Below are 27,331 nucleotides of genomic sequence, written 5' to 3' on the forward strand. Positions count from 1 at the left end.
AAGTGAATAAATATGAAATCATGCAAAAACATAACTATTTGTGCTTATAGGTAACAACTTATTACAACTCAGTTACTAAGTCTTTAACCACACTGTATTGTTACTCTGGTGAGAAAAAAACTCATGCTTCCTACACTTTAACTTGTCTGAAGATAAAATAAACATGTTTACTCAACTGCGTTACCCACTCCAGTCAGCAAGCAGATGACCATGTGCGACTTTAAGGCAATGATGCTAGTGTGACGTGTATTCTAGTGGACGGAACGTTTCTTTCAACAGCAGCAACACTTAGTCAGCCACCTCGGTAGCTTGCTAGACAAAATAGCCGAACCAATAAAGCTCTTTAGACACTTTCGTGTATATTAGCCACTGTGTTTTAAATCCAATTCTGTCGTCTAGTTAGTTATCCGATTTCATTTCATATTTACGGTGTTGCTGCTGTTAGTCAACTAGCGTGCTGGTTAAGGTAGTATTAGCCTAGCTAGCTAACATTCCTTACCATGAGCTCACTAAGGTTCTCTCCTCCTGCTACTACAGAAGAGGAGGTCTGCTGGACGGAGAAAGGTCTTTGGTTGAACGTTATTGTGAAAGAAGAGGAGGAAGAAGAGGATGTCGCAGTAAAACAAGTAGAGGGTGAGGCTATTACAGTGAAAGAAGAAGAGAAAGATGTTTCAGTGAAAGAAGAGGAGGACGCGTTCAGAGTGAAAGAGGAGGAGGAAGAGAAAGAGGAGGATGGGGAGATGACTGTCACATGCAAAAAGGAGGAAACTAGATTTCTGGTCCCTGTTCATCTTAAGGCATCCAATGGTTCTAATGATGAACTTAGCCATAAGATGGTTTTGAGAAACCAGGCCCTGATTAACACTAGTAAGTACTGTCTTAATTAAATACAGAGGCACAAACTCTGCAGTTGTTTAACTGATGTGTGGTTGGTTGATTGATGTGTGGGTTTTTAAAGGGGAAACCTAGTTTTTAAACAGCAACAAAATGGCTGCCCAGAGTCTTGGTTTGGTAAACAGCTGAAGGATGGGGGCTGGAGAAATGTAACGTAACAGTTATAAGGTTTTGGCTTGACAGTCGCTGGACCCAGGTTTGAGTTCAGCTCAGGGCTACCCCCTGAATTCACTACACTGTGAATACAAGGACTGGCCACCCATGATGTCATAATGATAATTTAACCAGGTTTCTAGGCCATATAGTATATTCTAGAATTCAGCCATGATGTCACAATGATAGTTTAACCAGGTTTCTAGCCCATATAGTATATTGTAGAATTCATCCATGATGTCATAACGATAGTTTAACCAGGTTTCTAGCCCATATAGTATATTGTAGAATTCATCCATGATGTCATAACGATAGTTTAACCAGGTTTCTAGGATATATAGTATATTCTAGAATTCATCCATGGTGTCATAATGATAGTTTAACCAGGTTTCTAGGATATATATATATATATATACACTGCTCAAAAAAATAAAGGGAACACTTAAACAACACAATGTAACTCCAAGTCAATCACACTTCTGTGAAATCAAACTGTCCACTTAGGAAGTTACACTGACAATAAATTTCACATGCTGTTGTGCAAATGGAATAGACAACAGGTGGAAATGATAGGCAATTAGCAAGACACTCCCCAATAAGGTGATAACAACAGACCACTTCTCAGTTCCTATGCTTCCTGGCTGATGTTTTGGTCACTTTTGAATGCTGGCGGTGCTTTCACTCTAGTGGTAGCATGAGACGGAGTCTACAACCCACACATGTGGCTCAGGTAGTGCAGCTCATCCAGGATGGCACATCAATGTGAGCTGTGGCAAGAAGGTTTGCTGTGTCTGTCAGCGTAGTGTCCATACCATGGAGGCACTACCAGGCGACAGGCCAGTACGTCAGGAGACGTGGAGGAGGCCTTGGAGGGCAAAAACCCAGCAGCAGGACCGCTACCTCCGCTTTTGTGCAAGGAGGAGCAGGAGGAGCACTTCCAGAGCCCTGCAAAATGACATCCAGCAGGCCACAAATGTGCATGTGTCTGCTCAAACAGTCAGAAACAGACTCCGTGAGGGTGGTATGAGGGCCCGACATCCACAGGGGGGTTGTGCTTACAGCCCAACACCGTGCAGGACGTTTGGCATTTGCCCGATAACACCAATATTGGCAAATTCGCCACTGGCGCCCTGTGCTCTTCACAGATGAAAGCAGGTTCACACTGAGCACATGTGACAGTCTGGAGACGCCGTGGAGAACGTTCTGCTGCCTGCAACATCCTCCAGCATGACCGGTTTGGCGGTGGGTCAGTCATGGTGTGGGGTGGCATTTCTTTGGGGGGCCGCACAGCCCTCCGTGTGCTCGCCAGAGGTAGCCTGACTGCCATTAGGTACCGAGATGAGATCCTCAGACCTCTTGTGAGACCAGATGCTGGTGCGGTTGGCCCTGGTCCTAATGCAAGACAATGCTAGACCTCATGTGGCTGGAGTGTGTCAGCAGTTCCTGCAAGAGGAAGGCATTGATGCTATGGACTGGCCCGCCCGTTCCCCAGACCTGAATCCAATTGAGCACATCTGGGACATCATGTCTCGCTCCATCCACCAACGCCACTTTGCACCACAGACTGTCCAAGAGTTGGCGGATGCTTTAGTCCAGGTCTGGGAGGAGATCCCTCAGGAGACCATCCGCTACCTCATCAGGAGCATGCCCAGGCGTTGTAGGGAGGTCATACAGGCACGTGGAGGCCACACACTACTGAGCCTCATTTTGACTTGTTTTAAGGACATTACATCAAAGTTAGATCAGCCTGTAGTGTGGTTTTCCACTTTAATTTTGAGTGTGACTCCAAATCCAGACCTCCATGGGTTGATAAATTTGATTTCCATTGATCATTTTTGTGTGATTTTGTTGTCAGCACATTCAACTATGTAAATAAAAAAGTATTTAATAAGAATATTTCATTCATTCAGATCTAGGATGTGTTATTTTAGTGTTCGCTTTATTTTATTTGAGCAGTGTATATATAAAAAATATATTATATATATATTTCATGCCCTTACATTAAAGGCAAGACATACCTAGATTCAGTTACATTCATGAATTGGTTTGAAACCTTTGTTTTAAACCCTTCTTAAAGTTGGTGCCTTGACAGATTTGTAAAAAATGGTTTGTCATAAAACACTTTTTTATTTATTTAAATGTAACCTTTATTTAACTAGGCAAGTCAGTTAAGAACAAATTCTTATTTAAATTGACTGCCTACCCCGGATGACGCTGGGCCAATTGTTTCGCCGCCCTATGGAACTCTCGATCACGGCCAGTTGTGATACAGCCTGGATTTGAACCAGAGTGTTTGTAGTGACGCCTCAAGCACTGAGATGCAGTGTCTGCTGTGCCACTCTGGTGCCCCAAAATCATGTTCTAGTGCTGTCCCCACTAAAAAAACCAAGAGTCATCTGTTCTTTCTACCAATCGCCCCATGTGTTTTTATAAAATCAACTATATGTACTGATCTTGTCTGAACTTGCTATGAAAAGCCAACTGGCATTTAGTCCTGAGGTGCTGACCTGTTGCTACCTCGACATCCACTGTGATTATTATTATTTGACCCTGCTGGTCACCTATGAACATTTGAACACCATGTTCTATTATCATCTCCACCCGGCACAGCCAGAAGAGGACTGGCCACCCCTCACAACCTGGTTTCTTCCTAGGTCTGGCCTTTCTAGGGAGTTTTTCCTAGCCACCATGCTTCTACTCCTGCATTGCTTGCTGTTGGGGTTTTAGGCTGGGTTTCTGTACAGCACTTTGAGATATCAGCTGATGTAAGAAGGGCTTTATAAATACATTTTATTTGATACTTTAAGCATGCTGTTTGATGAAATAATTAAGACACACAAATGACTCGAAGTCATAACTAGAGGGTTCCAGTCATCAATATAAACTAACTAGAAGGAAACCCCACCCCCCCTCCTCCCGCTGCCTGACTTTGTCAATTCTGCCGTTTTGCTCCTGAAGTTTTCAGTAATAGACTACAGCGGCAGTCTGCAACCTTTTCCAGTTGGAGTGCCAATTTATCTGACAATTTCTACCAATCTGTGTGCCAGTTATGATTTTCATATGCACATTTTCTTGGAACAGTTTAATTTAATTTAAAATAGTATCTCAAAATCATTGTCTGTGACTAAGCTACATTCTAAATCTACATAAATTATACAAACCTAAAAGTAACTTTTATTGCCTTTGCCAACTATGTAAAAAATAGCCTAAATAAAGCCAACAAATAAACATTGCAGCCAGCAGGTAGAAAATATCCTCTAAATCACATTGGCTGCGAATGACCTGTCTACAACAAACTGGAAACATTGTATCAACTATCAACTGGGTAGTTGATACAACTGTATAAAATATTCTGTGCCCTCAGTTTCCCGCACCAGTGAGTTCGAGACAGACACAGCTGTCGGCTATTTGTACAAAGAATAAGAAGTAATCAGGTATTTTATGACATTTCCACTGGATCAGAGCAATACATTTTCCCCTTTCAATGCTGAGTGGTTATCAAAAGGGTGAGAGCTGGAAATATTTTACTAAAATAATTTGAGGAACTATTGTCCGGTAGACTAATCCTACTTCTAAATGGGTAATCAGGTGTGTATCCTTACTCAACATTGACAGGAGGGTTTCAAACAAAAGATAATGAATAAATTGACAAAACTGACAAATCTTGCGGGGTCAAATCAAATGTTATTGGTCACATACACATGGTTAGCAGATGTTAATGCAAGTGTAGAGAAATGCTTGTGCTTCTAGTTCCGACAATGCAGTAATATCTAACAAGTAATCGAATAAATTCACATCAACTACCTTATACACACAAATGTAAGGAATATGTACATATAAATACATGGATGAGCAATGGCCGTGCATCATAGGCAAGATGCAGAAATGGTATAGAATACAGTATATACATATGAGGTGAGTTATGTAGGATACAGTATATCATAAAAGTGAGTACACCCCTCACATTTTTGTAAATATTTGAGTATATCTCTTCATGTGACAACACTGAAGAAATGACACTTTGCTAGAATGTAAAGTAGTGAGTGTACAGCTTGTATAACAGTGTACATTAGCTGTCCCCTCAAAATAACTCAACCCACAGCCATTAATGTCTAAACCGCTGGCAACAAAAGTCAGTACACCCCCATGTGAAAATGTCAAAATTGGGCCCAAAGTGTCAATATTTTGTGTGGCCACCATAATTTCCCAGCACTGCCTTAACCCTCTTGGGCATGGAGTTCACCAGAGCTTCACAGGTTGCCACTGGAGTCCTCTTCCACTCCTCCATGACGACATCACGGAGCTGGTGGATGTTAGAGACCTTGCACTCCACCTTCCGTTTGAGGATGCCCCACATATGCTCAATAGGGTTTAGATCTGGAGACATGCTTGGCCAGTCCATCACCTTTACCCTCAGCTTCTTTAGCAAGGCAGTGGTCGTCTTGGAGGTGTGTTTGGGGTCGTTATCATGTTGGAATACTGCCCTGCGGCTCAGTCTCTGAAGGGAGGGGATCATGCTCTGCTTCAGTATGTCACAGTACATGTTGGCATTCATGGTTCCCTCAATGAACTGTAGCTCCCCAGGGCCAGCAGCACTCATGCAGCCCCAGACCATGACACTCCCACCACCATGCTTGACTGTAGGCAAGACACACTTGTCTTTGTACTCCTTACCTGGTTGCCGCCACACACGCTTGACACCATCTGAACCAAATAAGTTTATCTTGGTCTCATCAGACCACAGGACATGGTTTCAGTAATCCATGTCGTTAGTCTGCTTGTCTTCAGCAAACTGTTTGCGGGCTTTCTTGTGCATCATCTTTAGAAGAGGCTTCCTTCTGGGACCATAGCCATGCAGACCAATTTGATGCAGTGTACGGCGTATGGTTTGAGCACTGACAGGCTGACCCCCCACCCCTTCAACCTCTGCAGCAATGCTGGCAGCACTCATACGTCTATTTCCCAAAGACAACCTATGGATATGATGCTGAGCACGACTTCTTTGGTCGACCATGGCGAGGCCTGTTCTGAGTGGAATCTGTCCAGTTAAACCGCTGTATGGTCTTGGCCACCGTGCTGCAGCTCATTTTCAGGGTCTTGGCAATCTTCTTATAGCCCAGGCCATCTTTATGTAGAGCAACAATTCTTTTTTTAAGATCCTCAGAGTTCTTTGACATGAGGTGCCATGTTGAACTTCCAGTGACCAGTCAGTATGAGGGAGTGTGAGAGCGATGACACCAAATTTAACACATCTGCTCCCCATTCACACCTGAGACCTTATAACAATAACGAATCACTTGACACTGGGGAGGGAAAATGGCTAATTGAGCCCTATTTCACTTAGGGGTGTACTCTTTATGTTAGTGATGGCTGTTGAACAGTCTGATGGCCTTGAGATAGAAGCTGTTTTTCAGTCTCTCGGTTCCAGCTTTGATGCAACTGTACTGACCTAGCCTTCTGGATGATAGCAGTGTGAACAGGCAGTGGCTTGGGTGGTTGTTGTCCTTGATTATCTTTTTGGCCTTCCTGTGACATTGGGTGGTGTAGGTGTCCTGGAGGGCAGGTAGTTTGCCCCGTTGATGCGTTGTGCAGATCGGACCACCCTCTGGAGAGCCTTGCGGTTGAGGGAGGTGCAATTGCCATACCAGGTGGTGATACAGCCTGACAGGATTCTCTCAAATTGTGCATCTGTAAACGTTTGTGATTGTTTTAGGTGAGGAGCCAAATTTCTTTAGCCTCCTGAGGTTGAAGAGGCACTGTTGCGCCTTCTTCACCACAGTGTCTGTGTGGGTGGACCATTTCAGCTTGTCTGTGACGTGTACGCCGAGGAACTTAAAACTTTCCACCTTCTCCACTACTGTCCCGTCGATGTGGATGGGGGGGTGCTCACTCTGCAGTTTCCTGAAGTCCAGACTCCGAGGGCCCTCGCCTCTTCCCTGTAGGCTGTCACGTCGTTGTTGGTAATCAAGCCGACCACTGTAGCGTTGTCTGCAAAGTTGATGATTGAGTTGGAGGCGTGCATGGCCACGCAGTCATGGGTGAACAGGGAGTACAGGAGAGGGCTGAGAATGCACCCTTATGGGGACCCAGTGTTGAGGATCAGCGGGGTGGAGATAATGTTTCCTACCTTCGCCACCTGGGGATGGCCGGTCAGAAAGTCCAGGACCCAGTTGCACAAGGCGGGGTCAAGACCCGGGGTCTTGAGCTTAATGACGAGTTTGGAGGGTACTATGGTGTTAGATCCTGAGCTGTAGTCAATGACCAGCATTCTTACATAGGTATTTCTCTTGTCTAGATGAGAGGGCAGTGTGCAGTGCGATGGCGATTGCATCGTCAGTGGACCTATTGGGGCGGTAAGCAAATTGGAGTGGGTCTAGGGTATCGGGTAGGGTGGAGGTGATATGCTCCTTGACTAGTCTCTCAAAGCACTTCATGATGATGAAAGTGAGTGCAATGGGGCAAGAGTCATTTAGTTCTTAGCTTTCTTGGGAACAGGAATAATGGTTGCCATCTTGAAGCATGTGGGGACAGCAGACTGGGATAGGGATTGATTGAATATGTCTGTAAACACACCAGCCAGCTGGTCTGTGAATTCTCTGAGGACGCGGCGAGGGATGCCGTCTGGGCCGGCAGCCTTGCGAGGGTTGACACGTTTAAATGTTTTAAGTCAGCTACGGAGAAGGAGAGCCTAGAGTCTATGGTAGCGTGCCGTGTCGGTAGCACTGTTTTGTCCTCAAAGCAAGCAAAGAAGTTGTTTAATTTGTGTGGTAGCAAGACGTCAATGTCTGTGACGGGGCTGGTTTTCTTTTAGTAATCAGTGATTGACTCTAGACCCTGCCACATATGTCTCGTGTTCGAGCCGTTGAATTGAGACTCTACTTTGTCCCTATACTTTGCTTGTTTGACGCTTTGCTTGTTTGAAGCTTTGCTTGTTTGATTGCCTTGTTGAGGGAATAGCTGCAGTGTTTGTATTCGGTCATATTTCCGGTCGCCTTGCCATGGTTAAAAGCGGTGGTTTGCGCTCTCAGTTTTGCGTGAATGCTGCCATCAATCTACGGTTTCTGATCAAGAAACGTTTTAATAGTCACAGTGGGTACGACAGCTCTGATGCACTTGCTAATAAATTCGCTCACCGAGTCAGCGTATACATCAATGTTGTTGTCCGATGCTATCCGGAACATATCCCAGTCCACGTGATAGAAGAAGCAATCTTGAAGCATGGAATCCGATTGGTCAGATCAGGGTTGAATAGACCTGACTGGGCGTTTCCTGTTTGAGTTTCTGTTTATAAGCTGGGAGCAACAAGATGGAGTCATGGTCAGGTTTTCCGAAGGCAGGTCAGGGGAGGACTTTCTATGCATCGCGGAAGTTAGAGTAGCAGTGATCCAGAATGCTAGCAGCTCGAGTCGCGCAGTTGATATGATGATAGGATTTAGGAACGCTTGTTCTCAGGTTAACTTTATTAAAAACCCCAGCTACAATAAATGCAGCCTCGGGATGTATGGTTTCCAGTTTCCATAGAGTCCAGTGAAGTTCTTTCAGGGCTGACAACGTATCTGCTTGGGAGGGATATACACGGCTGTGACTGTAATCGAAGAGAATTCTCTTGGAAGATAATGCGGTCGGCATTTGATTGTAAGGAATTCAAGGTCCGGTGAACAAAAGGACTTGAGTTCCTGTATGTTGTTATGATTACACCATGAGTCGTTAATCAAAAGGCATACATCCCCTCCCTTCTTGCCGAAGAAATTTTTGTTTCTGTTGGCGCAATGCATGAAGAATCCGGGTGGCTGTACCAACTCTGATAACGTATACCGAGTGAGCCATGTTTCCGTGAAACAGAGAATGTTACAATCTCTGATGTCTCTCTGGAAGTCAACTCATGCCCTACTTTCGTCCACCTTGTTGTCTAGAGATTGGACATTGGCGAATAATATGCTCTGAAGCGGTGGATGGTGTGCTCACCTTCTGAGTCTGACCAGTGGGCCGCTCCGTCTGCCTCTCCTGCGATAATAATACATAAAACAACAAATAACTGCATAGTTTAAGGACCTGAAGCGAGGCGACCATCTCTGTCAGCCCCATCTTGCATGGTCTGCGTGGTCTGCCAGGGGCCGTTTCATTTAGTGTCCGTTTGATTCTATTTCCCCATAGTATGTTATACCAATGTTCACCGACTGAAAGGGAGTGTAACTTTATGACTATAATTGCTGTTCCCTGAAGGAGGGAAACGAGGTACAACATCTGTTTGGCCCCACCCCTTCCTGGGTCAGGGAAAAGCGGTATTAAATTTAAGGAATAAGTCCATACCACACGCTCATCCACCTGTGGAAGGTGGAGCTTCCCGTGAGGCGCGGATTTAATTGTATGTTGTACCTAGTTTCCCTCCTTCAGGGAACATTAGTTATAGTCATAACGTTACGCTTGTCATATGATAAGCTTCAACTTAAATACGGGATCTTGCTGTCGGACAGTTTTTTTTTTGTATTCTGAAATGCACTCGAAGTATAACATTTAGTGGCTTCTTTTGTTACACTGGGAAAACAGTTTTCGTGGGCTCAAGAAATCCTAAATCATTTCAGTTTGCTAAATCCAATGGTTTTAACTGAGTCATAAGTTGATTGACAACACCCAAATGGATACTGTCATTAACGTGGTTCTTCAATAATTACATATAATTCTTAATACTGTAGCTGTTTAGTGAGTCACGTGTTCAACTATCATCAGCTGATCCAGGAAATTGTTTTCTGAATGCCAGTCAAATGGCAAACAACACGACATTTGTTGTTAAGTGAAATTATGGGTCCTACAGTAGGTCTATGTTATTGTTAGGTGAAGTTATGGGCCAATTTGGCAAACACTTAGTTTACAAACCCTCATGGTCAGGCTGATGGCAAAGCTAGCCAAAGAGCATTTTACTGGTTGAAATGTTCTTTTAAGTATAAAGCAGTTGATTTGCGAGGATGACACAAACATTATATTAAGCAGGACATTCAAATGAGCCTTACAATTATAATCCAAATTAGTGTGAAATGTACTCATAAGCAACCTGGAAATGGAGGTTACTCCCCTGAGTATTCCCCTATACATATTCCAAATACATTGTGAAAACCAAACATTTTGCTCACCATTTTTTGCTCCAGGCAGATATACTACATCCATAACCATTGGTTTCCTCATCAGCAGGAAGGAGTTTCTACAACCAAATTGCTTGTGTATCGCCCTCGTGACAATTTTATTAAACACAGAAAGGGGCCTATATTGGAGACCAAAAGTCGTCTGGCACACTGCTTAGAGTTTCAACAACATGAATAATTTATTTCTAGCCTACAATCATCGATGTTACTACTAAAATATGACTTTTCATGCTAATTTTAAGACAAATAATTTTTACATTCATTAGAGACGTCAATTGTTATACAACATCATGGCTACGCTGTTGGCATCACCTTTTACAGTGGATTTCCGCTGTTGTGGGCCTTTAACCATCTGTCTGACTTGTTGTTCACACAGGAGAGAGATGTGACTATCATGGATCCTCTGGGGAGCCTCAACAGCCTCATGATGCTGAAGAGGCAGAGAAGAGTTTCTCCAGATCAGAACACCTCAAGAAACACCTGCAGAGATCCACAGTGAAGAATCCTTACTGCTGCTCTGACTGTGGGAAGAGATTCCCCTCCTCATCAGGCATTAAAATTCATCAGAGGATCCACACAGGAGAGAAATCTTTTAGCTGTACTCAATGTGGGATGAGTTTTACTCGTTCAACCAGCCTGATATCACACCAGAGAACACACACTGGAGAGAAACCTTATAGCTGTGATCAATGTAGGAAGGGTTTTACTACATCTAGCTATCTAATTGTACACCAGAGAACACACACAGGAGAGAAACCTTACAGCTGTGGTCAATGTGGGAAGAGTTTTGGTCAATCTAGCTATCTGACAGTGCACCAGAGAATACACACAGGAGAGAAACCCTATAGCTGTGGTCACTGTGGGAAGAGTTTTACTGATTCTAGCAATCTGACTCTACACCAGAGAACTCACACAGGAGAGAAACCTTATAGCTGTGGTCATTGTGGGAAGAATTTTGGTCAGTCTAGCGATCTGACAGTGCACCAGAGAACACACACAGGAGAGAAACCTTATAGCTGTGATCAATGTGGGAAGAGTTTTACTGCATCTAGCAATCTGACTCTACACCAGAGAACGCACACAGGAGAGAAACCTTATAGCTGTGGTCATTGTGGGAAGAGTTTTGGTCAATCTAGCGATCTGACAGTGCACCAGAGAACACACACAGGAGAGAAACCTTATAGCTGTGATCAATGTGGGAAGAGTTTTGGTCGATCTGGGCAGCTGACTGTACACAAGAGAACACACACATGAGGGAAACCTCTTAGCTGTGAACAAAGATAATCTGATTAAAGATATCTGATCAAATATCAGAAAGTACATGCATGAAGGAGTTGTTTCATGATATCAGTGAATTAATGTCACAATGTAGAATGTTTTAACATTGTAGAAGGAGTATTTTAATGATGTCACAATGTAGAACCCTAAACGTTTGCCCCCTGTTCTATTGATTTCAACATGATATGGATATTAGCCTCAGGGGAATAATCCAGGCTCTGAATTGAAAGAGTACTATTTATGTGGTATAACAAAAAGTGACTAACAAAAAATTAGTTGTGTTGCACTTACAGTGTTGGTGACCCACTTGAATCAAAATGTAGCTAGCTGTTTTCTACAAATTGTCCTCTAACCAGTGATGTATTCATTATTCCCAGATTCCGTGTGATTTTTGAGCTGTTAGTTTTAACAGGACATGCAATATAATCTCCCTCCTCTTGCACAAATGATTTTAACATGATATCGATGAGTGATGACAAATAAGTGTTGTGTTCCTTTGTGTAGTGACCCCTACATTTAAATGCATCACTCAAATGTAGCTGACTGTCTTTCATGTTTGTTTTTTTGTTTGTTGCGTTAGTTTCCTGATTTCCCAATTAATCGATATCAGTGATTTATTGCGACTTGTCAAAACAACAGTGTTTTTGGTGCTTGTGCAGTCTATAAGGAGCTTGCTTAAAAAATACAAGTAATATGATTATTGTGGCAGATGTTGTGTATATAGCACATTTTACGTTTAGGTTTTGAATATATCCCAAACTGTTTATGCATTTTGTTTATTGATTTGTACATGTTAAAACAGTGTTTTGACATTGGGGCTATTCCACCTAGCAAAATGTAATTGAAAATAAGACTATGCCTGATGTCCAATATTCGGTTCGGTTGTAGTTGAAAGTAAAAGATGAAAAGATGATTTTTGTCAGTGACTTGAAATTAATTTCAACGTACTTGCAGCTTATACACATGGACACAGTGTAAAGAATTGGTCTGTAATCAATTTTATTAACAACCCTACATCACTCCAGTATTTCTTGACAACATTCAAATGCTAATAGTCTTTATTCCACTACTGAAGAAGCATGACTCAAATCAAAAATATTCAGCCCGACAAAATGTACATTTGTATTATTCCATGCCTCACCATTAAGTGAGTGAATTATAGCCAATACATATTAACAAATGGGTGTACATTTGGTTTTGATACTTCATATTTACAATTCATGTAACATTTAATCCTAATTATTTATGCAACCAACTGACTGAGAGCTCTTGAAGCTAGTGAGTTTTTCAAAAAACACTTTTTGTGTTGTGTTTTTAATTGTTGACAGCCATATTGTAGAATGTGAATCATTGTAGTTGATTATCATGTGAAATGGAAGTTGTTTTCTGTTGGTGGTGAGTAAACTTGTCCAACAAAAATATAGGATATATTTGTTGTCTTAAGGGGGAGGTGTTGCAGGATTTGGTTTTTGCATTTATGTTTTGAGGTTGAACGTTAGCACGTAGGGAGCACTGATTGGTGTCACCTCGTTAGTCAGTATGTGTTACACCTGTTCTGATTATAATATTTTAATCAAATGGCATTTTCCTTAGGATGCTCATTAGTCTTTAAGTTGTTAATCTTCTGTTTTTTATCCTCTTATGTTTGTTGTGTACTAAATAGTTTTTTTTATTTTCATAGGTTTTTCCCCCTGTGAAGCCATTGTGTTGCATCCATGTCTGAAATGTGCTGTATAAATAAAGCTTGTTTTGATTTGAACATATTGCAAAACAAATGGACCCAATGACTGACCAATCAACAGACTCTTTCAAAACCAATTAACAAATATGTGCAAAAGCAACACATATCCTGGTCCATCTTAGTATGAAAAACAGTATAAATTCAGTATATGTTCCACTATGTCAATATAGTGCATGGTATGTACGTTTCGTATCACTTTTCAACCAACCCAGTGCATTTGTTGAAAATGAAAATCTTTGAAATCAACAATACGTCAAAGGTTTCAACTACTGAGAACTGAAATAAACAAATGGATCAAACAGATCAATCCCACTTTTCCAGCCTGCTGAAGGCGTGGTAGAGTGGTAAACACCACCCCCGGCTCTACCAGGGGCTTGAGGTGGTCTCCCGCAGCTCTGCTTATGTCATGTTCTGTGGTCTTGCCATTCCATTTCTTGACTGCCCCTGCAACACAGAAATAAACACATTTATTTATATTTCATAAAACACTCAAAGTAATGGATATGGAGCATCTATGGCCTCAGTTGCACCTAAATGGGACTTCCGTCATCTGATCACTCCAAGCTGCATTAGGTTCAGATCTTCCAGGATGGGCCTTTGACATAGTCTGGACGCAGTCAGGCCACCAAATATGCATAAGCAATGTAAAGACATGAGTGGGGAAAAGTACATTTGACACAAGTGACCTTCATAATAAATCAAATCAAATGTTATTTGTCACATACATGTTATTGCGGGTGTAGCGAAATGCAGTAATATCTAACAATTTCACAACAAATACCTAATACACACAAATCTAAGTAATGGAATAAGAATATATGGACGAGCAATGTCAGAGCAGCAAAGACTGATACAGTAGATAGTAATAATAATATAATATAATATATATTATTATATTATTATTATATTATTATTATTATTATATATTAGATAGTATAGAATACAGTTGAAGTTGGAAGTTTACACACACTTAGGATGGAGTCATTAAAACTTGTTTTTAAACCACACCACACATTTCTTGTTAACAAACTATAGTTTTGTCAAGTCGGTTAGGACATCTACTTTGTGCATGACACAAGTCATTTTTCTAACGATTGTTTACAGACAGATTATTTCACTTATAATTCACTGTATCCCAATTCCAGTGGGTCAGAGGTTCACATCCACTAAGTTGACTGTGCCTTTAAAACAGCTTGGAAAATTCCAGAAAATGATGTCATGGCTTTAGAAGCTTCTGATATGCTAATTGACATCATTTGAGTCAATTGGAGGTGTACCTGTGGGTATATTTTAAGGCCTACCTTCAAACTCAGTGCGTCTTTGCTTGACATCATGGGAAAATCAAAAGAAATCCACAAGTCTGGTTCATCCTTGGGAGCAATTTCCAAATGCCTGAATGTACCACGTTCATCTGACCAAAAGAATAGTACACAAGTATAAACACCATGGGACCACGCAGCCGTCATACCGCTCAGGAAGGAGATGCGTTCTGTATCCTAGAGATGAATGTACTTTGGTACAAGAAGTGCAAATGAATCCCAGAACAACAGCAAATGACCGTGTGAAGATGCTATATCCACAGTAAAATAAGTCCTATATCGACATAACCTGAAAGGCTGCTCAGCAAGGAAGAAGCCACTGCTCCAAAACCTCCATAAAAAAGCCAGACTACGGTTTGCAACTGCACATGGGGACATAGATCATACCTTTTGGAGAAATGTCATCTGGTCTAATGAAACAAATATAAAACTGTTTGGTCATAATGACCATCGTTATGTTTGGAGGAAAAAGGGGGATGCTTGAAAGCCGAAGAACATCATCCCAACCGTGAAGCACGGGGGTGGCAGCATCATGTTGTGGGGGTGCTTTGCTGCAGGAGGAACTGGTGCACTTCACAAAATAGATGGCATCATGAGGGAGCAAAATGATGTGGATATTTTGAAGCAACACCTCAAGACATCAGTCAGGAAGTTAAAGCTTAGTGGCAAACGGGTCTTCCAAATGAACAATGACCCCGAGCATACTTCCAAAGTTGTGGCAAAATGGCTTAAGGACAACAAAGTCAAGGTATTGGAGTGGCCATCACAAAGCCCTGACCTCAATCCTATAGAACATTTGTGGGCAGAACTGAAAAAGCGTGTGTGAGCAAGGAGGCCTACAAACCTGACTCAGTTTTACCAGCTCTGTCAGGAGGAATGGGCCAAAATTCTGTCAACTTATTGTGGGAAGCTTGTGGAAGGCTACCCGAAACGTTTGACCCAAGTTAAATAATTTAAAGACAATGCTACCAAATACTAATTGAGTGTATGTAAACTTCTGACCCACTGGGAATGTGATGACAGAAATAAAAGCTGAAAGAAATCATCTCTCTACTATTATTCTGACATTTCACATTCTTAAAATAAAGTAGTGATCCTAACTAACCTAAGACAGGGAATTTTTACGAGGAATACATGTCAGGAATTGTGAAAAACTGAGTTTAAATTTATTTGGCTGAGGTGTATGTAAACTTCCGACTTCAACTGTATATACATCAAATCACATTTTATTTGTCACATACACATGTTTAGCAGATGTTATTGCAGGTGTAGCTAAATGCTTGTGTTGCTAATTCCAACAGTCCAGTAATATCTAACAAATAATATCTAACAATACACAATCTAAAGGAAGGGAATTAAGAATATATAAATATTTGGACGAGTGATGTCAGTGCATCATAGACGAAGATACAGTAGAATAGGATAGACTACAGTATATACATATGAGATTAGTAATACATAGACTAAGATACAGTAGAATAGTATAGAATACAGTATATACATATGAGATGAGTAATGCAAAGACTAAGATACAGTAGAATAGTATAGAATACAGTATATACATATGAGATGAGTAATGCCAGATATGTAAACATGCATTAGATCCATGAAGGAAAGATAGTGATGGTGCTCAGTGACGATGTTGTAAAAGGTGGGGAATAACCAATCACAATGAGGGATTGCCAGCTGTGAACGCTTTAGCATGCTAGAGACAACCATGGAGAATGTGAATGGAGGCTATATCAAGTGTTCCAATGGTAAAACGTTTGATTAAATTACATCAAGTGTTCCAATGGTAAAACGTTTGAGTTAATTTTGTCATGACACGGTCACTTTGCCTTCTGTATATTGACACTTCGGGATGCAACCTTTGTTCGTTGTCCTTTTTTTAATACATGTTTTATAATTTCCCCCCGTTTTTTCTCCCCAATTTCAATCTTGTCTCATCGCTGCAACTCCCCAACGGCCTCAGGAGGCGAAAGTCGAGTCATGCGTCCTCTGGAACATGACCCGCCAAACCGCGCTTCTTAAACACATGCCCGCTTAACCCGGAAGCCAGCTGCACCAATGTGTAGGAGAAAACACTGGGCGACGCTTGGCCAATTGTGTGCCGCCCTATTGGACTCCCGAACACGGCAAGGTTGTGGTACAGCCCAGGATCGAACTCCCAACTATAAATCTCTTTGACACGTAGACATCAAGTCAGTTGACAATAATGTTGCATACAGCATTCCATGTTTGAAAGGTCTATCATTTTCATTGAAGACAATCAAAGTTAACATTCCATAAAACTTCATTTAAAGGCTGAGTCTCAAATAGTCGCCTGTCCCTTTTAATAGCCGGGCAATGGCCCACATTATAGCGAATACATTTTGGGTCTAAATTAAAGGAGCAACAATTATAATTTAATTAAATGTTTTAAATAAAATTTCCATAATATTAACATTAATAGTGGAATGATCATGTTTCACAATATTCCTTCACATTCTTATTTTATTTTGTGTCAAAATCTCTTTCTCTTTGACAGCAAATGCCAGACTGGCTTCTGTTGTCAAGATGGGAAAACCCTCCCTCTCTGACATGGTGTCACTAAAAGACGTGGTCATCTCCTTCTCAACCAACAATGGCAGACTGGGGCAAGAAGCCAATGTAGAAATCTATACTCTTCAATCAATTTCAGTTTTTTGTGAGAAAACAAGTACTGAATAGTGTAGGGAATCATTGTACCATCTAAATCGCTGTGAAATATATTTTCAATAAAAAAAATAGTTTTTCTGGCTGTTTGAAGTTGGTGGATGAAACTGAAAGTAAAATAGTCTCCACTATAGTCCATGCTATCCGAGAACCTTCATACTTCCCTACCCCACTGACCTCTCCACCATGTTACAGGGAAGTGTGATGGGGGGTTCGGAATGCAGACTAGTTGTGGCAGTTCACCATGTTACAGGGAAGTGTGATGGGGGAGTTTGGAACGCAGACTAGTTGTAGTTCACCTAACTTCCACATGGGGGAGACATTCTAAATGTTGCACCTTTAGTGCTGAATGAAATAGAGGTTCCAGGTACATTTACCACATATGAAACATATACTAGTTGGCTGCTGCTACAGGCCTCCTTGTGCTGATGGGAAATATCTTGATGGAATCTGTCAAATGTTGGATAAAGTATCTGATGAAAACAGGGTAATGTATTTTTAGGGTGATTTGAACAGAAGTCTTCACAAGGTTTTCACACACTGTTGCTGGTATTTTGGCCCATTCCTCCATGCAGATCTTCTCTAGAGCAGTAATGTTTTGGGGCTGTTGCTGGGCAACACGGACTTTCAACTCCCTCCAAAGATTTTCTATGGGGTTGAGATCTGGAGACTGGCTAGGCCACTCCAGGACCTTGAAATGCTTCTTACGAAGCCACTCCTTCGATGCCCGGGCGGTGTGTTTGGGATCATTTTCATGCTGAAAGATCCAGCCACGTTTCATCTTCAATGCCCTTGCAAATGGAAGGAGGTTTTCACTCAAAATCTCACGATACATGGCCCCATTCATTCTTTCCTTTACACGGATCAGTCGTCCTGGTCCCTTTGCAGAAAAACAGCCCCAAAGCATGATGTTTCCACCCCATTCTTCACAGTAGGTATGGTGTTCTTTGGATGCAACTCAGCATTCTTTGTCCTCCAAACACGACGAGTTGAGTTTTTACCAAAAAGTTAGATTTTGGTTTGATCTGACCATATGACATTCTCCCAATCTTTTTCTGGATCATCCAAATACTCTCTAGCAAACCTCAGACGGGCCTGGACATGTACTGGCTTAAGCAGGGGGACACGTCTGGCACTGCAGGATTTGAGTCCCTGGCGGCATAGTGTGTTACTGATGGTAGGCTTTGTTACTTTGGTCCCAGCTCTCTGCAGGTCATTCACTAGGTCCCCCCGTGTGGTTCTGGGATTTTTGCTCACCGTTCTTGTGATCATTTTGACCCCACGGGGTGAGATCTTGCGCGGAGCCCCAGATCGAGGGAGATTATCAGTGGTCTTGTATGTCTTCCATTTCCTAATAATTGCTCCCACAGTTGATTTCTTCAAACCAAGCTGCTTACCTATTGCAGATTCAGTCTTCCTAGCCTGGTGCAGGTCTACAATTTTGTTTCTGGTGTCCTTTGACAGCTCTTTGGTCTTGGCCATAGTGGAGTTTGGAGTGTGACTGTTTGAGGTTGTGGACAGGTGTCTTTTATACTGATAACAAGTTCAAACAGGTGCCATTAATACAGGTAACGAGTGGAGGACAGAGGAACCTCTTAAAGACGAAGTTACAGGTCTGTGAGAGCCAGAAATCTTGCTTGTTTGTAGGTGACCAAATACTTATTTTCCACCATAGTTTGCAAATAAATTCCTTAAAAATCCTACAATGTGATTTTCTGGATGTTCTTCTTTATATGATGGAAATTACAGGACTCTCATCTTTTTAAGTGGGAGAACTTGCACAATTGGTGGCTGGCTAAATAATTTGTTGCCCCACTGTATAGTATATTCAAGAATTCATCCATGATGTCATAATGATAGTTTTACCAGGTTTCTAGTCTATAAAGTATATTCTATAACTGCCAGTGTAGATTTCCTGTGGGGGTCCAATTGTTAGAGCTGTTTATAAGTCATTATATAATACTCAGCCAAATGTATTCATACCATTTACATTAAAGGTGAAACAAAGCTAGATTCAATAACATTCATTCATTTTTTAATTCCATGAATTGGTTTGAAACATTTGTTTTAAAACCTTCTCAAAGTTGGTGCCTTGACTGTTTTGTAAAAAACGGTTTATCATAAAACACTATTTTAATTTGTTTAAAGTTTAACCTTCATTTAACTAGGCAAGTCAGTTAAGAACAAATTCTTATTTACAATAATGGCCTACCCCGGCTAAACCTGGACGACGCTGGGCCAATTATGCAACGCCCTATGGGACTCCCAATCACTACCGGTTGTGATACAGCCTGGAATCGAACCAGGGTGTCTGCAGTGACTGATATGCAGTGCCTTAGACCGTTGCACCACTCGGGAGCCCAACTTTGACTAACATTGGCTGGCATGTAATGTGTTCCCCTTCCAGTGAATTAAGCTTACTCGTGTTCCCCCGGTGTTAGAATTGTCCAGTATCTATACTGTTTCCTTAGAAGTAGTAAGCAAAATCAATATAGGGTTAACCATTAGACATATGGAAGCAGAACCCATGTGATTGTGCAAAGCTGGATCAACAAGTCCTGGTCAATCTGGGTCTTGTGAAGGCCTTTGGACGGGAACATTGGTTAATCAGTTATAGGTACCTGCAATAGGAGTGTGCATGTCTGGTTATTATTGTGTCACTGCAATGGTCACGCAACCGATAGAATCTATTCCCTAATGTCTGAGCCAATCAGAGAATGGAAACTAAGCAAAAAGATAAGGGTGGCCAAGGCTAAAGGATATTAATCATTTACATAAAGGGGAGTGATTGTTATGTAAGCGGGACAGTTTTTTTGTATTCTGAAATGCTCTCTAACTCACATTTAGTGTCTCCTTATGTTGCGCTGGTAGCGTCCGGCCACAGTGCCCAGTCCAGAGCGTCCGGCCACAGTGCCCCGTCCAGAGCGTCCGGCCACAGTGCCCCGTCCAGAGCGTCCGGCCACAGTGCCCCGTCCAGAGCGTCCGGCCACAGTGCCCCGTCCAGAGCGTCCGGCCACAGTGCCCCGTCCAGAGCGTCCGGCCACAGTGCCCCGTCCAGAGCGTCCGGCCACAGTCTACAGACCGGAACCTCCCACGACGGGTCGCAGTCCGGAACCTACCAGTCTGGATCCGCCAGAGTCTCCCTCCAATCCAGAGGTGCCACTCACTCCAGACTCGACCATCAGTCCAGTGGCGTCCTCTAGTCCGTGGTCGGCGGTGAGGGTTCCTGCTCCAGAGACATTAAGGGGACAAGTAAGGGTGAAGTGCAGCGGGGTCCACGTCCCGAGCCAGAACCGCCACCTCGGAGTCATGCCCACCCACACCCTCCCATATAGGTTTAGGTGTGCGGCCGGGAGTCCACATCTTTGGGGGGGAGTACTGTCACGCCCTGACCTTAGTAGTCTTTGTTTTCTTTATTGTTTTGGTTAGGTCAGGGTGTGACATGGGTGATGTATGTGTTTTGTACTGTCTAGGGGTTTTGTAGGTTTATGGGGTTGTGTACTATCTAGGTGTTTATGTATGTCTATGGTTGCCTAGATTGGTTCTCAATTAGAGGCAGCTGTTTATCGTTGTCTCTGATTGGGAACCATATTTAGGCAGCCATCTTCTTTGGGTATTTCGTGGGTTATTATTTATATCTAGTTGCCTGTGTCCGCACTAGTTTTATATAGCTTCACGTTCGGTTTGTTAAGTGTTCATCGTCTTCCTTAAAAAGTATGCATTCTAATCACACTGCGCTTTGGTCTCCTCTTTGCAACGAGCGTGACAGATGGCTATCTAAGTGAATTAAATATCACCAGCTACCTAACTTCATTTTAGCTATCTATCTATTTATCTCTGTAAGAAACTAACTCCAAATGCATTTGTAGATAGCTAGCAAACAGCCATGGAGGATGGTGACAGGATAGCAGCCCCAACTGTCAGTGAGAGAGAGGAGGCTATTCTGGATAGGGCAGGTACTTTTGTGTTGTTCCTGTCCCTAGAAGTAAGGACGGAGATAATAGTAACATAATATTCAGTGTGGTGTAATTTGACTATAAGGAAGTCTGATTCCTGTGAGGTTCTCTCCGCCTTCTCCCTACATCCTCTAGGTTATATCAGCTGTTTAGGTCAACCCCTCCTGCATCTGAACTGGCTACATAGAGGGCACAGCATGATCAGATGTGAGAGGTCACTTGGTCAGGTCAACAGGAAGTATTATTAAAGAGATGCCTTACATTGAAATACAGATAGATGCAGTAGTCCCAGAGTTAATGATCCAAGGTCAGTTTTGCATTTCACCTCCTGATTGACTAACAATGTTAAAATAAAAAGTAAAAACAAGGCTTAAACATGCTCTCTCCATCTGTCTCTCGTCTGCAGATATGTTTTGATGTGAGAGGATGCCAACCCCCAGTCCCATCATCGCCACCTCACCTGCTTTTAAGATCACCTTTGGGCCGACTAGAGACACCATGTAATTGTGATGAACTGAGATAATATTTAGCTGCCTTCCCTGCTCCTATGCACATTTCTTTGCCATGGTAGAGTACATTACCGGTGAATATATTAAATGTACAGGCTACAATGTGGGGCTCTCATGCATGGTAATAACTACATGTATATATGACTTGCATCCTTGGCACAACATGATATTATATTCTACTCAATCCATAGGCTTCATAAATGTCATTCAGGCTGCTTTGAAGTTGATACAACTGGCTATGATAGCTGAGGTTCATAGCTCGGTTCTGAACTAATATGTATACCAAACGTTTGGGTCCATACACAGATCGCCTAGATAGCTAGCTACACATCCATGGGCATACAGGGATTTTAATCATCCACTGCACAATAAGCAATAACATAGTATTGGGACTTTTTCTGTGCATATGTGGCAATTATTTATTTCAGAAGGAGCCATGAAAACTAGTGTTCTCTGTGCTCTAGGTCATTGGACACCATTAGATGTGGTTATTCCTGTTGAGTGCCATGGTCTGTTGCTGTGGTCCTACATGCATGAAACTATTTGAGACTCTACAGGTTCCATGTCCTAATATGAAGGCAATATGATGACGGTGGCTAAATGCCAGAGGTGATGAGCCAATAAGAGGAGTTACTGTGAGTGTGACGTAAGAATGACAAATGTATAAAACGTGTGTGCTGGAAGGCAGTTGTTCGGCTTTTATTATGAAGTAATAAAAAGTAAATTTGAACTCACATACTCCGATATTTGTGATTTGTGAATGAAGTCTATGATTTAAAAAAATGCATAATCGTTTGTCCCTACATTAACTAAGATGCGATGGAACGGTTGACGAAAAATGAAACCACTGAAAAAATGTATTGACAGCGTTAGCCACTCCTCAGAATATGACGATGTGCGACTTTAAGGCAATGCTGCTTGTGTGACGTATAATCTAGTGGACGGAACGCTTCTTTCGGCAGCAGCAACAGTTAGTCAGACACCTCCGTAGCTTGCTAGACAAAATAGGTGAACCAATAAAGCTCTTTAGACGCGTTCGTGTGTATTAGACACTGTGTTTTAAACCCACTTCTGTCGTCTTGTTAGTTATCCGGTTTAATTTCATATTTACGGTGTTGTTGTTATTATTCAGCTAGCGGGCTGGTTAAGTTAACATTAGCCTAGCTAGCTAATATCCCCGACCATGCGGTCACTAAGCTACACTCCACCTACTAAAGAAGAGGTGGGTATCACTGTAAAACAAGAAGTAGACGGTGAGGTCGTTACTGTGGAAGAGGAAAAAGACACGTTCAGAGTGAAAGAGGAGGAGGATGTTACAGTAAAAAGAGAGGAGGATGGAGTTTATGTATTGAAAGAGGAAGAGGGGGAGATGACTGTTACATCGAAAAATGAGGAGGAGAAAACTGGATATCTGGGCTCGATTTCCCAAACGCATCTTAAGGTGTCCGATGGTTCTAACGGTGAATTTAGCCATAAGCTAGTTTTGAGAAACCGTTCCCTGATTAACACAAGTACTGTCTTAAAAACAGGCACAAACTCTGCAGTTGTTGAACTGATGTTTGGTGTTAAAGCGAAAATGTGCAATTGCTACATCCATATTGTGACTTTGATTATTTATTTATAGCCATTGATTCTTGAAGAATTACCTCATCAGATCCCCAAATAAGCTTTTTATGTTTAGAAACAATGTAACAACTGCAGTTTGCCTGTTTGTGTTTTTTTTTTAACAACAACAAAATGGCTGTCCAGAGGCTTGGTTTGGTAAACAGCTGGGGAAGGAGAAGTGTAACCACATTCATGAATTTGTTTGAAACCTTCGTTTTAAACTCTCCTCGAAGTTGGTGCCTTGACGGATTTGTAAAAAAGGGTTTGTCATGAAACACACTTATTTAAATTGATTTAAATGTAACCTTTATTTAACTAGGCAAGTCAGTTAAGAAAAAAATCTTATTTACAATGACTGCCTACCCCGGACGACGCTGGGCCAATTGTGCGCCACCCTATGGGACTCCCAATCACGGTCGGTTGGATCTTGCTGTTGGATAGTTTTTTTTGTATTCTGAAATGCATCATTTAGTGGCTCCTTATGGTGCGCGTGGAAAACAGTTTTCGTGAAAACAGAAATACTAAATCATTTCAGAGTTTGCTAAATCCAATGGTTTTTAACTGAGTCATTTTGTAATCCAAGATGGCATAGCAGTAAGACGTGTTTGTTGTAAATGTTATGGTTTTTTTTTTTGTATATATTACAATCTCTTTTCATTTTTTAATTAAATATACCTTCCGGCAGCCCGCCTCACCCAATGTGATACGGATCTGCTATTTTTTTAGACCTCCATCAGAAGCTAACCAGCTAATTATCTACTAGCTGTTTAGTCATTGTTAGCCACTGCTAGCAGCCTTTATCTTTTTTAGCTCAGATACCAGCCGCTTTTAGCTTGTCAGTCTACACAGTGCGATATCATCCATGAGCATATCGGACTGTTTTTCTCCACCACATCACCATATTCCTGCCATAAACTCTGGACCATTACACTGGATAATCGCATCTAGCTAGATGATACCGAGTGGCCCAGCCCCGAAGCTAGGCTTGAGCAACTTTTCAGAGAAGTCAGGAACCAATACACACAGTCAGTTAGGAAAGCAAAAGCTAGCTTTTTCAAACAGATATTTGCATCCTGTAGCTCTACATTTACATTTACATTTAAGTCATTTAGCAGACGCTCTTATCCAGCGACTTACAAATTGGTGCATTCACCTTATGACATCCAGTGGAACAGCCACTTTACAATAGTGCATCTAAATATTTTAGGGGGGGGGGGGGTTACTTTATCCTATCCTAGGTATTCCTTAAAGAGGTGGGGTTTCAGGTGTCTCCGGAAGGTGGTGATTGACTCCGCTGTCCTGGCGTCGTGAGGGAGTTTGTTCCACCATTGGGGGGCCAGAGCAGCGAACAGTTTTGACTGGGCTGAGCGGGAACTGTACTTCCTCAATGGTAGGGAGGCGAGCAGGCCAGAGGTGGATGAACGCAGTGCCCTTGTTTGGGTGTAGGGCCTGATCAGAGCCTGGAGGTACTGAGGTGCCGTTCCCCTCACAGCTCCGTAGGCAAGCACCATGGTCTTGTAGCGGATGCGAGCTTCAACTGGAAGCCAGTTGAGAGAGCGGAGGAGCGGGGTGACGTGAGAGAACTTGGGAAGGTTGAACACCAGACGGGCTGTGGCGTTCTGGATGAGTTGTAGGGGTTTAATGGCACAGGCAGGGAGCCCAGCCAACAGCGAGTTGCAGTAATCCAGACGGGAGATGACAAGTGCCTGGATTAGGACCTGCGCCGCTTCCTGTGTGAGGCAGGGTCGTACTCTGCGGATGTTGTAGAGCATGAACCTACAGGAACGGGCCACCGCCTTGATGTTAGTTGAGAACGACAGGGTGTTGTCCAGGATCACGCCAAGGTTCTTAGCGCTCTGGGAGGAGGACACAATGGAGTTGTCAACCGTGATGGCGAGATCATGGAACGGGCAGTCCTTCCCCGGGAGGAAGAGCAGCTCCGTCTTGCCGAGGTTCAGCTTGAGGTGGTGATCCGTCATCCACACTGATATGTCTGCCAGACATGCAGAGATGTGATTCGCCACCTGGTCATCAGAAGGGGGAAAGGAGAAGATTAATTGTGTGTCGTCTGCATATAACAATAATAATATAATAATATATGCCATTTAGCAGACGCTTTTATCCAAAGCGACTTACAGTCATGTGTGCATACATTCTACGTATGGGTGGTCCCGGGGATCGAACCCACTACCTTGGCGTTACAAGCGCCATGCTCTACCAACTGAGCTACAGAAGGACCCGATATCAATGATAGGAGAGACCATGTGAGGTTATGACAGAGCCAAGTGACTTGGTGTATAGCGAGAATAGGAGAGGGCCTAGAACAGAGCCCTGGGGGACACCAGTGGTGAGAGCGCGTGGTGAGGAGACAGATTCTCGCCACGCCACCTGGTAGGAGCGACCTGTCAGGTAGGACGCAATCCAAGCGTGGGCCGCGCCGGAGATGCCCAACTCGGAGAGGGTGGAGAGGAGGATCTGATGGTTCACAGTATCGAAGGCAGCCGATAGGTCTAGAAGGATGAGAGCAGAGGAGAGAGAGTTAGCTTTAGCAGTGCGGAGTGCCTCCGTGATACAGAGAAGAGCAGTCTCAGTTGAATGACTAGTCTTGAAACCTGACTGATTTGGATCAAGAAGGTCATTCTGAGAGAGATGGCGGGAGAGCTGGCCAAGGACGGCACGTTCAAGAGTTTTGGAGAGAAAAGAAAGAAGGGATACTGGTCTGTAGTTGTTGACATCGGAGGGATCGAGTGTAGGTTTTTTCAGAAGGGGTGCAACTCTCGCTCTCTTGAAGACGGAAGGGACGTAGCCAGCGGTCAGGGATGAGTTGATGAGCGAGGTGAGGTAAGGGAGAAGGTCTCCGGAAATGGTCTGGAGAAGAGAGGAGGGGATAGGGTCAAGCGGGCAGGTTGTTGGGCGGCCGGCCGTCACAAGACGCGAGATTTCATCTGGAGAGAGAGGGGAGAAAGAGGTCAGAGCACAGGGTAGGGCAGTGTGAGCAGAACCAGCGGTGTCGTTTGACTTAGCAAACGAGGATCGGATGTCGTCAACCTTCTTTTCAAAATGGTTGACGAAGTCATCTGCAGAGAGGGAGGAGGGGGGAGGGAGAGGAGGATTCAGGAGGGAGGAGAAGGTGGCAAAGAGCTTCCTAGGGTTAGAGGCAGATGCTTGGAATTTAGTGGTAGAAAGTGGCTTTCACAGCAGAGACAGAGGAGGAAAATGTAGAGAGGAGGGAGTGAAAGGATGCCAGGTCCGCAGGGAGGCGAGTTTTCCTCCATTTACGCTCGGCTGCCCGGAGCCCTGTTCTAACTCCAAAAATTTTTGGGACACTGTAAAGAATAAGAGCACCTCATCCCATCTGCACTGAGGCTAGGAAACACTGTCACCACTGAAACACTGTCACCACCGATAAATCCACGATAATCAAGAATTTCAAGAAGCATTTCTCTACGGCTGGCGATGCTTTCCTCATGGCTACCCCAACCCCGGACAACAGCTCCCCACCCCCCGCAGCTACTTGCCCAAACCTCCCCAGCTTCTCCTTCACCCAAATCCAGATAGCTGATGTTCTGAAAGAGTTGCAAAACCTGGGCCCGTACAAATCAGCTAGGCTAGACAATCTGGACCCTCTCAATTTATCCGCCGCCATTGTGGCAACCCCTATTACTAGTCTGTTCAACCTCTCTATCGTCAGAGATTCCTAAAGATTGGAACACTTCTGCGGTCATCCCCCTCTTCGAAGGGGGTGACACTCTAGACCCAAACTGTTACAGACCTATATCCATCTTGCCCTGCCTTTCTAAAGTATTCGAAAGCCAAGTTAACAAACAGATCACTGACCATTTTGTATCCCACCGTATCTTCTCCGCTGTGCAATCCAGTTTCCGCGCTGGTCACGGGTGCACCTCAGCCACGCTCAAGGTCCTAAACAATATCATAACCGCCATCGGTAAGAGACAATACTGTGCAGCCATCTTCATCAACCTGGCCAAGGCTTTCAACTCTTGTCAATCACCGTATTCTTATCGGCAGACTTAACAGCCTTGGT

The 27,331-nt window shown here is 43.1% G+C and overlaps 1 protein-coding gene and 1 long non-coding RNA gene across 2 annotated transcripts in view; both read left to right on the top strand.

The window, feature by feature from the left end:
* The first annotated feature begins 201 nt into the window (after positions 1 to 201).
* Positions 202 to 27,331, top strand: part of LOC118386781 (zinc finger protein 420-like) — a 30,632-nt gene continuing 3,502 nt past the window's right edge. Inside the window, exons 1-4 of the mRNA XM_052524724.1 lie at positions 202 to 867; positions 10,561 to 11,436; positions 17,050 to 17,171; positions 20,088 to 20,557. Of these exons, the coding sequence (XP_052380684.1) occupies positions 501 to 867; positions 10,561 to 11,436; positions 17,050 to 17,171; positions 20,088 to 20,557 (1,835 nt within the window). The 5' untranslated portion in view covers positions 202 to 500. The remainder of the gene's footprint in view (positions 868 to 10,560; positions 11,437 to 17,049; positions 17,172 to 20,087; positions 20,558 to 27,331) is intronic.
* Positions 20,344 to 22,415, top strand: LOC127931339 (uncharacterized). The gene is made up of 2 exons (XR_008140755.1): positions 20,344 to 20,557; positions 21,579 to 22,415. It is a non-coding gene; the product is annotated as an uncharacterized LOC127931339 (long non-coding RNA).

Source organism: Oncorhynchus keta, chromosome 8 (genome assembly GCF_023373465.1).
Source record: "Oncorhynchus keta strain PuntledgeMale-10-30-2019 chromosome 8, Oket_V2, whole genome shotgun sequence".
Lineage (NCBI taxonomy): Eukaryota > Metazoa > Chordata > Actinopteri > Salmoniformes > Salmonidae > Oncorhynchus > Oncorhynchus keta.